Raw genomic sequence first — 12,247 nt, 5'->3', positions numbered from 1 at the left:
AGGATGGGGCCAGACTCTTTTCAGTGGTGCCCAGCGACAGGACAAGGGGCAATGGCCACAAACTGAAGAACAGGAAGTTCCAGCTGAACACGAGGAAGAACTTCTTCACTCTGAGGGTGACGGAGCCCTGGAACAGGCTGCCCAGGGAGGCTGTGGAGTCTCCTTCTCTGAAGATATTCAAACCCCACCTGGACGCAGTCCTGTGCAGCCTGCTCTGGGTGACCCTGCTTTGGGGGGTGGTTGGACTAGATGACCCACAGAGGTCCCTTCCAACCCCGAACATTCTGTGATTCTGTGAAATACCTGACGGTCACTACCTGACCCTGGCTGCTGGGCTGCGACAAGACTTGCTGGGTAAGAGCCTACAGGTCCGTGGTTTCTGTCTGGAGAGGTTCTGCCCTGCAGAGATTATCCTCCTCTCTCACTGAAAGCAAGAAACAGGAAAATGGTGAGGCTAGGGATGTGCAAACTGCACGCTCCAGGCTGATGGCACGCCCACCTGGCTCCTGCCTCCTCTCCCATCCACGTCATGCACCTGAATCCCCTTCCAACTGGTAGGTGCTGGGGAAGGCCTCTGAAGGTGCAAGGACCCTGCGCTATTTGCCATCAACACTACACCTCTGAGCAAGGTCCAGCGCTCAAAGGGCTCCAGCACAAGGCAGTGAAGACTGGGGAACCCCAGAGCCTCGCACTGGAGCTCAAAATGAACACAATCACACCCCCATTTTAAAACGTTTCTGTGTTTGCTGGACGGCTGCAGGTCAGGCAAATGCTGCTGTGCTGCTGGTGCACCCACTAGCCAACACCACCCATCTACTGAACTGCATCCAGATGAACCAGCCAGCCCCCGGCAACGCAAAAGCCAAGAAACACCTGGGGAAAGTTGTATTTAAACCAAAATTCTTTAATATTTTGAACTAGAAAGACACAAATTAGTGCTTGACTGCAGCATGAATAACAAATGAAATACATTAAATATTTTAAAGCTACTGTGCTTTGCAAAAGAAGATATGCTGATACATATAAGCCTAATGTTAGTTACCAGCTGGTTTGGTACGAGGAATCAGTTCAGTGTATCAAAATTGTCAATAAACACTGCTCAAAGCAGCTGTGTTTTACAAGTCAACTGCTATTCATCTGTCACAGTGCCATTAGCTACCTGCAACAACATACTGAATTTCAGGAAAAAACCCACACGTTAGAACGAACAGTGTCAATGTTGGAAAGTTTGGTCACGTAACGCACAGGGGTTTTCATGTCCATTACAGGTGGACAGGTGTTATTTGCTAAGACAGTAAACATCATCAGTGCATCAAGCCGAGTTCAACGGTCAACATCAAACAGTCAACATCAGTTTGGAGGATCAAGAGAAAAATCAGTTCCTACTCAGTCTAAGGAGTAATTACCGCTTATCCTGCTGGGAACTCTCTCTTCCAAAATCCAGGGACTAATATACACACAAACCAAAACTCTTCTGCAGCGACTCACCAAGGTTTTAATTTAGAAAAAAAATTTGGTACGTGATTTGCTATGAGCATGTGTGAAAGCCCATTCTATGCAACATCGGCTTTGGAGAAACATACACATATTCCAGAGCTCTGGGGAAAGAAGGATGAATCCGAGATTGTGCTTACAATTGTGCTTCTCCTGTGGAGAAATAATCATAAGACCCTTTACGTTTTCATTTTTAAAATCTCAACGATCTGCTCTAAACATCAGGCAGATTCACCTTGTGTGAAATATGTGCAAAAAACCAATTTGCAGGCACTGGCTCAGGGTCTTGCATCAGCTAGATTCTGAACTTGGTTCTTAAATCTGCAATTACATGCTTAATCAAATCTAAACACTTTCAACAAGTAAAAAAGGAGAGTTCTGAAGTAAAGTACGAGGTTCAGGCAACGACCCTGCCCCCAAAATTCTACACGTGAATCCCTGTATCCCCAGTCCTGCCTGGAGCATCTGGCTGGGAGCTCTGGCAGTGGGGCTCTGCATAAAGTGCTTGCTCGGCTGCTGCGCCCTCACACCGCCTCTCCTCGACCCGCACACGCCAAAACGAACGCCCGCCGTGGGGCTGAATCCCTCAACCAGCTTTCAAAATCTGGAAAGATGCGACAGCATCGGGGACGTGGGGTAGTCAGGCTACAAAAATGATCCGGGGGCTGGAGCACCACTCCTATGAGGACAGGCTGAGAGAGTTGGGCTTGTTCAGCCTGGAGAAGAGAAGGCTGTGGGGAGATCTGATTGCAGCCTTTCAGTACTTAAAGGGAGCCTATAGGAAAGATGGGGACAATCTTTTTAGTAGAGACAGCAGTGACAGGACGAGGGGGAATGGTTTTAAACTAAAACAGGGTAGGTTTAGGCTGGATATAAGGAAGAAATTCTTTACAATGAGGGTGGTGAAACACTGGAACGGGTTGCCCAGAGAGGTAGTGGAGGCCCCACCCCTGGAAACATTCAAGACCAGGTTGGACAGGGCTCTGAGCAACCTGATCTAGTTAGCGGTGTCCCTGTTCGCTGCAGGGGGGTTGGACTAGATGACCTCTAGGGGTCCCTTCCAACCCAAAACTTTCTATGATTCTGTAAGTCTGAGCCACACACTGGATAACTATGTTTCTGGAACGCGACGAAAAAGAGTGCTGTGACTCCTGCAACAAGAGAATTTTTAACAAAAAACCCAATCCGACCTCCCACCTACGAAGGACCTTGTCTCACAGACCCCAGTAGAAAATACAGCCTCAGCTCTCGGAAAAGACTTGCGACAAAGAGATCAGGCACTTGGCAGCCGCAGGCAGCCGTGAGCGAGAAACCAAACAAAGCAACCCCAAACGAATCTTCATAGTTTACAGTACAGTCTCTGCAGTTACGTTACAGACTCTCAAACAAAGCTGGCAGAGGATGTTCCAGATGGGTAAGAAATGGATTCATTCATGTACGAAACAATCCGTGTCACGTTCCGTCCTCATGAAACCACCAGCCGAATATTGTACAACGAACCGGATGTAACAGAGTCTACGCTGCTCCTATGGCAAAGAGTGCAGAGTCTGCATGGCAAGTTAAACGTATAAATAGCAAAACATTCAAGCCTGTTATGTATCTAAAGTGCAGTTATCAGCAGGGTGGTTGATGTAATACTACAGGATTCTGTGCTTAATCTTTTGTTATTCTCTTTCCATGTAAGATTTCTTAATCTCCTTCTAGCTTTTGCTTCTCAGGGATAATAAAGGCTCCATCATTTACCCCTCTTCATACTGAAGTCTCACAGTTAAACAGTACTTTGCAGTTAAAGCCTCCCACCGCCTGCTTGTAAAGTGCAGATGGGCTTTCTTTAAAGCAAACCAACTGTTTTACCTGAAGATGTTAATTTAAATTATGGGGCACGTGTTCCACCAAAACAGAAGGTGTGTTCCTGGATTTTGAGGTCTAATGAAGAAAACAGCAGTGCTACTTCGTTAGAGCTCGTGTTCCACTGAAGCGTTACATCGAATTTTTTCACCACCTGCTACCAAATGCCAAAAATATATCCACAAACAGGTTTAAAAAAGCCCCTGTATTACCAAAATTCTTGAATGCAGACTAAACAAGGTGGTAGTGACTGTGAGGAACACACGTGATACTGGCAGGATTTTCTGTTGCTAAGAGTTTTACACGGAGGAGTTAGCTGAAAAACTCATTCAGCTGTTCGAAACCAGGTGTTGGAAGCAAATGTGCTACAGCCAAGAGTCGACCGCATTTCAAGTCATACAATTTCCCCTCAGCCAAACAAGACAGCACAATATTAGATGAAAAGAGAATTAAAACTAATTATAAACCAGTATTTTCCATCACATCTCTTCCAAAATCACATAAAACAAGTCACACTGTTTGCATCTTAGCTTTAAAAGTAACTTAACCGCCAAAAAGGTTTCACTTCACCTGTCTGAGCTGAAGTCCTCCTACTCGTATCTCTTTCTAACGCACGCAGAGGAACAGCAGACTGAGCACAACCTACAAGTGACAGACACCAGTCCAGCGAGGATGTTTATGGAGAGCGAGCGGAGTCAGCCACGGCTCCGCGCAATCCTGCTGCCAGCCCCAGGGGCTGCACGGTCCATGTCAGGCTGCTCTCATGTCTGAGCAGCCAGGCAGATCTAAGTAAGGGCACAGGTCCTGTACAACACATGACAGAGGTAGATCGCCAAGTGATGTTCCAATTCTGATTATGGGGCAGCCTTCTAAACACTCACGGGCAGCATGTCTTCCTTGTGCAAAAAGAAACAGCACTAAAATAAAGTCTGGAGGTGACTAATACTGCTAGCTAACAACATCACCTTCAAAACACGACGAGATTTGTCCTGATGGCAGATTTCTGTTTGTTTACTGTGTCTTCAGTTCTGGAAAACGCACGTCTTGAGCTGTATCCAGAAAATCTAGACGTCCAGCATAAGGTGCGGTGTTGATCTGTACTGGGAGAGTAATTTTGAGGTTTTTCTTTTATTTCCAAGGAAGAACTTTTCAGCTCACGGTCTGCAGAAAGACTTGCTGCTGGTCTGTGCCAAGCCGATGGTCGTAAGGTGGCAGATTTCCTGGTTCTTCATGGATGGTAAAGAACAAGAGTTCACTGCTATCAAGTCTGTCCAACACATTCTGTAGGATTCATAGTACACAACAGCTGCGACTTCCCTAATTCCCTTTAAAGGAATTCCCTGCTGTCTGAATCCTACTCAAAAAACAAGATCAAAAATGACCTTAGAAGATGTAGTGCAAGAAAAGTTTGGGATATGCTGCTCTAAGGTTTGCAGAAAAAAATCACCACGTCATACAAGTGATAGAAATAAAAAGCAATTTAACAGACATTTGACACATTACAGGAGTAAGGACGTATGTCTTTCCAGGCACTAGAAAAGGCAGTCTGAATTTCAGCCCGTTAAAGCTGGCTTGCCATTTTCAGTATCACTCACAAGATCAGTAAGGCAGTGAAACCAAAGCACCCATAATTTTAGATTACTTATGCTTCGAAGGATACACGCGTGAATTACATTCTTCAGGGTCTAACGTCACCTGAAAGACAGGCTGCTGGAAGGGTGGTAGAGGTGTGCATGTTTTCGGTCATTTCGAATGCAGGAAGAAGCCAATTCGCACAATTTTTTTTAAGATAAAAACATCAGTGACAAATGATATGCAAATCAAAAGCTAACAGCAGCATAAAATTAAAACAAGAGCTTTTCCAACTGTTTTTTTTTAAAATCCTGACAATTTAATTCAACAAGATCTGAAAAGAAACATACACTTCGTAGCTGCAAATGTGTAGGAGAATCAACACATTTCTTTAAAATTTACCGTTGTAGAGATGTCTTCTCAATAAGAAAGTGGCTTTTCAGCACACTCTGGTTCCTGCAATTACAGGGAAACCAAACAGACCCCCCAGGTCCTCCAGGAACAAAACTAAGGCCACTAAAATAAAGGTTTTGTTCGTTTTCTTAAAAATAATACCATACCTAGCTGATGTCACAAGTGACTGTTGACCAGTCTCGTTGCTGCACTGCTCCTGTGACAGGACTCTTGCCCTAACTTATGAAAACATACTAACAGGAAAATTTGATACAGCGTCCTGAAGCATGCTTGAAAGAGCCTGGAGATGAACAGGCAGGCACTTGTTTTTAAGCTACATTTTTAAAACAGTTCTTAAATCTCTTTACAAAAAATACGTCTTCTGAATAATTAAAGACGCTTGATCCAAAACAGCACTTTTGTACTCTTACGCCAGCTATTCCAACGTCTTTCAGTCTGGAGATCACTCACAACTTCCCAATGCGGTTGCTGACCTCGTCCACGAAACTGGAGTCTACTGACAACAAATCTGTTTCAGAATTTTCATTCAAGCATCTTTCTAATGGTTCACTGATTACAGGCTGCAAAGCACTGCTATCAGCACGAGCTTAAACCTCACTGAAGTCACTCAAGGTTAAGTGTCTCCTTCTAGCCCTGAGTTTGGGTCTGTTGGATCCCAGGAGTCCAGGGTCAGACACATAACAAAAGCCACAATTTTATTTGGAGATTCACATCAGGAGGAGTGCTGCTGATGGACGCAGAAGCTGCAGCTAAGCAGCAAGCAGAAAAAAAAAAAAAGACATTAAAGGGAGGAAACCATTTTAGTCAGCGCTGATTGTACAATGCAGATTTCAGTCCAACTTTTTCAGCAGTCAGAGCAAGGAAGCTTACACCAGCCAGGACTTTGTGATCTGGGAGACAGCTTTATAGCTACATTACTGTGCCTTGCTGCTGTGGGCACGTTTTAAATCAATATGGAATGGATTTCCTATCAGTCTGAGCGTTTCCCTTTTTTCCTTCACGGCAAGAAGGATAAATCCCTCAGAAGATCAAAAGCAGACAACAATTGCATAGCACGGCAGCTGGGAGGCCCAGAGACAGACTCTGTTACTTGTCCCAAGATCGGAAGGGTCAAAACCACAGCCTCCAATATGAGGTATATCTTGAACAACTGTGTTAGTTCAGTGTTTTCTTTATGCTTACTTATGAACTTTCATCAGCTGGGTAGATAATTGCAGAAACCAGAGGGTTTATTCCCCCTATTAATCCCCAAAGTTTGGTTTTAAAAGGCGGTCAACTTTCCACAGAGTAACCGTGTGATGGACACACTAAGAGAAAACAATCAAAGTGCTGCCAATTCAGTTTTGGCGTATCCTCAACATCAGTCTTGTTCTTCACTCTTTCTTCAATCTCTCTGAGTAAGAAACTGCTTCTGAAAGTCAGACCAATATTTAAGACTTGTAAAATAAGGGAAAGAGTTGAATTCCAAGCTGAACTAGTGTACATCTAAGGTATTTGTCAATCTGTAGTATGAATAGGACATGGGAAGTAAAAAGTAGGGATTGAAGAGGGAGGCATGTAAATAATAATTATAAAATATAAAAAGTGTTTCTTATGTTTATACAGTCACCCTGCAGTCTCCTGATGGATCACTGGGCAAACAAATTAGGAATTCAGTTTCCACACACAACCAAGAACCCCTATAATGCTTTCACCGTTTAAAGTGTCTTCTGCCGGTCACACCCTGGAACGTCCTCCATGATGTACCTCAGTTGGACTAAAGAGAAAATGGAAGCTTGGTACAAAATGAACTAAATGGCACAGGTATCCCAACCGTTTCGCTTAAAATATAAATTGCAAAGGAGGCTGTGGAAAAGCAAGATAGAATGAAGCCTTAAATCAATCATTACATACTTCATTAATTGTATAAAAGTGCAAGATTAAAGTAGTTCAGGTTAAGCATTCAGTTCACTACAGGCCACACAACTGCTCAGCTTGGCCACCAATGGCCTGTCTTTGTCATTCAGTTACTAATATTCGTTTAAACCACAGAAAGAACAACAACCGAATGAAAAACATATGCAACCCACTTCAAAAATGGTTAGTTTTCTGTGACCAGCACGAAATATTAGCTCAGTATCATCAGCTATACAATATATACATAAAAATACTGTGTCAATCTTTGTTTTAACAACTTAGAATAAAGCTGTACTAAACATTATTTCCCTAGTGTGCCAACTCTCTGCTCTGTTCCGGCCGGCTGGCCCAGTAACACAGCGAAGTCCTTTTATACCAATGGTACTTGAGCTGATCCGCAATTTGGACACTTTAGCCACAGGAACTGTTGGATCGCTTTATTCAGCCAGGCCAGGTGATCGCGTGTGACGGCCTAGGTCTCAGTCACAGCTTCTTCGGCGGCTCCACAAGAAGAACAGGCCATATTCCAAACACAAACTGTTAACAGAAAAACAGGAAGAGGGGAAAGATTTCCTGGAATATTCTATCTCTTGGGACAGAAACCAAACACTATTAATCATCATTTCAACTGCATTTCTTGGGATATAAGTAGAAATCAAAGATAGTGTCCTAACAGGCACAATCAGTGAGCCCCAATGCAAGTTCAAAGCACGAGATACCCGGATGCTGCAGCGCATTAACGGGCACAAAATACTTCTTGCTTACCTTCACCTTTGGCCTGTGTTTCAGGAAAAGTGTCCTTGTGTATAAACTGAGGAAAAGGAGAAAAACGTGCTTAAAATTTAATGCATAAGACAGCATGTAAAATAATAATGATGTACTAATCCCAGTTTTATTTTCACAGAATCACAGAATAGTAGGGGTTGGAAGGGACCTCTGTGGGTCATCTAGTCCAAGCCCCCTGCCAAAGCAGGGTCATCTACAGTAGGTTGTAGAGGACCTTGTCCAGGCGGGTCTTGAATATCTCCAGAGAAGGAGACTCCACCACCTCCCTGGGCAGCCTGTTCCAGTGCTCTGTCACCCTCAGAGGGAAGAAGTTCTTCCTCATGTTCAGATGGAACTTCCTCAGCTTCAGTTTGTGCCCATTGCCCCTTGTCCTGTTGCTGGGTACCACTGAAAAGAGCTTGGCCCCATCCTCCTGACACCCACCCTTCAGATATTTGTAAGCATTTATAAGGTCCCAGCTAGAAAAGAATTGCTTCTGTGATTGCACAGCTACCCATTCTGCCTAGATCTACGTAAAATAGAAGACAGTAGCCTGCAGTAAATCCCTGTGCTAGACCACAATTAGCAAACTAATCTACCCCATCACCTATGTGGGGAGAAAGAGAGAAACCCAGAGAAGTAAACTCTCTCTCAGCTATGGGAAAGACTACACAGGGCCTAGAGCCTGTCATTTTGGAAGGATGAAATTAAATCAGCGTACCACAAAATACAGCAGATGTTAAGGAGGGGGTAGGGAAGCAGCATAGTTTAATTCTGTATCTCATTTTTGTTCTTATACACTCTCTCCCCTCAGTAGATGTTTTCCTGTGTCTGACCTCACTTTTTTAAGCGGACATAGGTGATGGCTGAGAAAATACTAGGGAAACTACTGCGGGGAAAGCAGGTAGTTCATTGGGGCGGGACAGACAAATCGGGCATCTCCACCCTCCCCGAGGGCCGGAGGATGCAAACCCAAATTATTTTCTCTGTGCAGCGTGCTGCAAAAGCCTTGCCTACGCTGTCCAGACTGCCTGCATCTGCTTGCTTTCTGTAAGGAATTTTCTTCAAAAGATTAACTCAAGCTGTTTAGGGCAGACGACAACCTGTCAGCCAAAACAGAGCAGCTGTTTTCCACATACCATGATATATTTTATATATATGCATATATGTACATGTACATATACATACACATCCATATATACATGTATATATACACACATATGTATATATATATAAAGCTATCAAAATAGCTACTGGAAATGTACTTATTTTCCTTGCATTTTCCTTTTACTAGCTATTTTAACATCTGACAAAAAAGGAGAATACTATGTTAGATGTAGAAAAACTGATACGTAATCAAGTTCTCAGCTACAGAGAATGTATCTGTTAAGCAGACCTTATCTTACAGTTAGGTGGTAAAACATTATTCCATTACATAATGAACAAACTCCAGATATTCTTCAGATTCCAGCTTAAATTCTGGTGGTTGTTCCTGGTTCCACTAGATGGTGGTACAGAGCAAAAAACAGAGACAAAAATCTGCTGGCTGCAGACTTGCTGACTTAGGAGGCTCTCAAGTACGTCTCCCTCTCAAACTCCTGTCCTGCGTTTCTGGGAACAGCTCTGCTCCAACCACTTCGGCTGTCACCCTTCTGCTCCCTAGCGTGACACCTGCTAGTTTTCAGCAGCGACAGCGCCCATAAAGAGATCAGTTACGCTTCTAAAATTAAACATGTTTAAGTACTTCAGGACTGCGGCTCAAGAACAGAAAGGTATTAATAGCTTATATTTTGAAATTAATATACTGTCAAACAGTTTTGCAGTTTAAACTGCTACAGGATTCTCATTTCTGAATTGCATCTTCCTGAAGAACAAGTTAAACAGTTCTTAACAACTTCTATTTTGAAATTAATATACTGTCAAATAGTTTTGCAGTTAAAGAGTAACGATTTTATTCTTAAGAATATGAATTACTTTTACAGAGTTTTTAGACCAGTTGCGAAGAGGAACGAAAAACTCCCACCAGTTTAATGAGACGCCATCTTCCTGCTCTTCTGGCCTATATATTTTGAAGTAAATCTGAACCTGGGAAAATTCCTAAGACTGCTTTACGAACACCCAGTTTAGAAAACATTTCCTACCTTAGCAGGATGTGAAGGTACGAGCCCAGGCCTGTGAGTATATGCCACCACGCGTGAAACTGTGTCACAGCTCCCACAACAGGAGGCATCTTCTCTCGCAGGGCTCTGTAAGAAAGAAACACCGCGCAACGGTTTTTGTTCAGGCTCAGCAATCTCAAATCACAGCGCTTGATTCTCAGATCACACATGGCTTTTTCCATATCTCAGGCATTTGCTTCACAAGTCAGGCTTTCACCAGGTGAGGAACAGCAGGTACACCTTACACTGCCAGTACAGAAAGGCTCTCTTACACTTTTAAAGACAGCACACACCTCATAACAATGAGTGATCAATTACTTTTGGACTCCAGTTTCAGGTAATGTATTTACGGCATCCCACAGTCCCAAACGAGTTCTACCATTCTCCTCCCCAAAACCCGGCAAACTACTGAAATGCTGAGTTCAGGGTCTGAGAGAGGAAATGGGATCCATCGGACTTCACCACTTCACATGTGGCAATCACACCACCTATTTGCCAGCTCCGTGGCAGCTTAGCTTGTCTCTCTCTGCTGTACTCGAAAACAGGGACGAAGTGGGTGTTTAGTGAGGAAGCAATGGAAGGAGAGGGTCTGAAATACCCCACTTTTGCACAGTTATGGCGTGTGAGCTACCTGGGAAGAGGCTCAGGGATGAAGACAGAGAAAGAAAAGGAAGGAACTGCATTGCCCTGATTTCTCCTGCTCGCTCAGCTTCTGCACGTAACACCTATTCAGTTGATGGTGGAGCAAATGTTTGCATCTGCCTGTGTCTTTTTTGACTTTCATTTCACATTCAGTCAGACCAAAAGAGGGAAAACAATGATCTCAGGTTTTAAGCAAGAAAAATCTGCAGTTTCTGTAATAATTCTTTTTTACTTGATGTTGTAGAGTTCAGTCCTCCTGACTAAATGCTAATCCCTGAGCTACTGCTTAGTTTCCAGAGCTGCTCAGTCACAAATGTGAACACAGAGCTTCAATTCAGTCAGCCTGGGAACGACATGGTGGAACACCCAGACTGTCACCCCAGCACAGCCTCTGAGCCTTCGGAAGGCAGGAAATCTCAAAGCTCAAGTTCAAAAGTGCATGGGTCCAACCAGGAAAGCTGAGCACTGTAGATTATTTTTGTTGTTTTACTTTTCTTTTTAATAAGCTCCAAATGGAATGAAATAGAGAAAAACAAAATCCAAACCAAAATACAATTTTGAACATTAAAGCCAAAAAGAGCAGGTAGGGGGATGATTCACAAGTTAGATCTTTAGAGAATAAAAAATTACAAGGGACTGGAATATATTTTCTCCAAAGGTTCGAGTAACAACACCACCTGGAGAAGGCTCTGTGAACATCTGATTAAAGCTAGTAAACAAGTGTATTTATGTTCTTCCAGCCCCACAACCATACCAGTACTAAGGAAATATGCTAACTTTTTTTCCCTTTGCAAAATGAGGATGGAAAAAAGTGCTTCAGCAGCTGGCATAACCTTTGAGTCTAAGAACAAGTTCAAAAGCCCCACGGGCCTGCAGCAGCTCCACAGGCTTAGTGAGTTGGAGGTTATGATCTCACCAGGGATGCGATGCAGCTGCAAAAATCAACCCCGATGCCAGTATTTGCAAAATCGCCGTATACCCACCCACTTGTGTGGGCAAATAACTTTTCTATGCCATCTGTATCAAGTGTTTCTAGAGATGAGGCACTGTGTATTATATTCTGTATGCCTATATTTTTTTAAAAAGTTCCAGTAAAACTCTGTTGGACTTAACTATCCACTGGCCTAACCTAGTGCAAGGACTACAGAGCCAAAAAGGGACAGACGAAAAACTTCTTTACAGCAGACTCTGATCCGACTCTGACAAAGCAACCTACTCAGACAATTCTTTACACCACGGAGTCAGAGGCGTAACAGTCTATCAGATAGTCAGGAATGGCTTTTCTGGAGGCTGGCATCAACCTTTCCATCTCCTCCAGCTCGCGGCAGAACACAAGCATCACAACTAAGCGAAAGAAAGGTGCAGATGTCCAATTCCAGAGGAATGTGCATTAAAAGAACGCCTTGTTGGACTGGTGTTGTTTCTTGCATGGACAGGATATCTAGCTGTACGACAAG

The 12,247-nt window shown here is 43.5% G+C and overlaps 1 protein-coding gene across 1 annotated transcript in view; it reads right to left on the bottom strand.

Annotated features, from left to right (window-relative positions):
• Positions 1–923: 923 nt before the first annotated feature.
• ACER3 (alkaline ceramidase 3) overlaps positions 924–12,247 on the bottom strand; it is a 63,759-nt gene continuing 52,435 nt past the window's right edge. Inside the window, exons 9-11 of the mRNA XM_075415810.1 lie at positions 10,131–10,235; positions 7,990–8,035; positions 924–7,761 (exon numbers count right to left, since the gene is read on the bottom strand). Of these exons, the coding sequence (XP_075271925.1) occupies positions 7,708–7,761; positions 7,990–8,035; positions 10,131–10,235 (205 nt within the window). The 3' untranslated portion in view covers positions 924–7,707. The remainder of the gene's footprint in view (positions 7,762–7,989; positions 8,036–10,130; positions 10,236–12,247) is intronic.

The sequence above is a fragment of the Opisthocomus hoazin genome, chromosome 1 (assembly GCF_030867145.1).
Source record: "Opisthocomus hoazin isolate bOpiHoa1 chromosome 1, bOpiHoa1.hap1, whole genome shotgun sequence".
Classification (NCBI taxonomy): domain Eukaryota; kingdom Metazoa; phylum Chordata; class Aves; order Opisthocomiformes; family Opisthocomidae; genus Opisthocomus; species Opisthocomus hoazin.
Note: the sequence above shows the minus strand (reverse complement) of the source record. Positions and strands in the feature narration are given on the sequence as shown.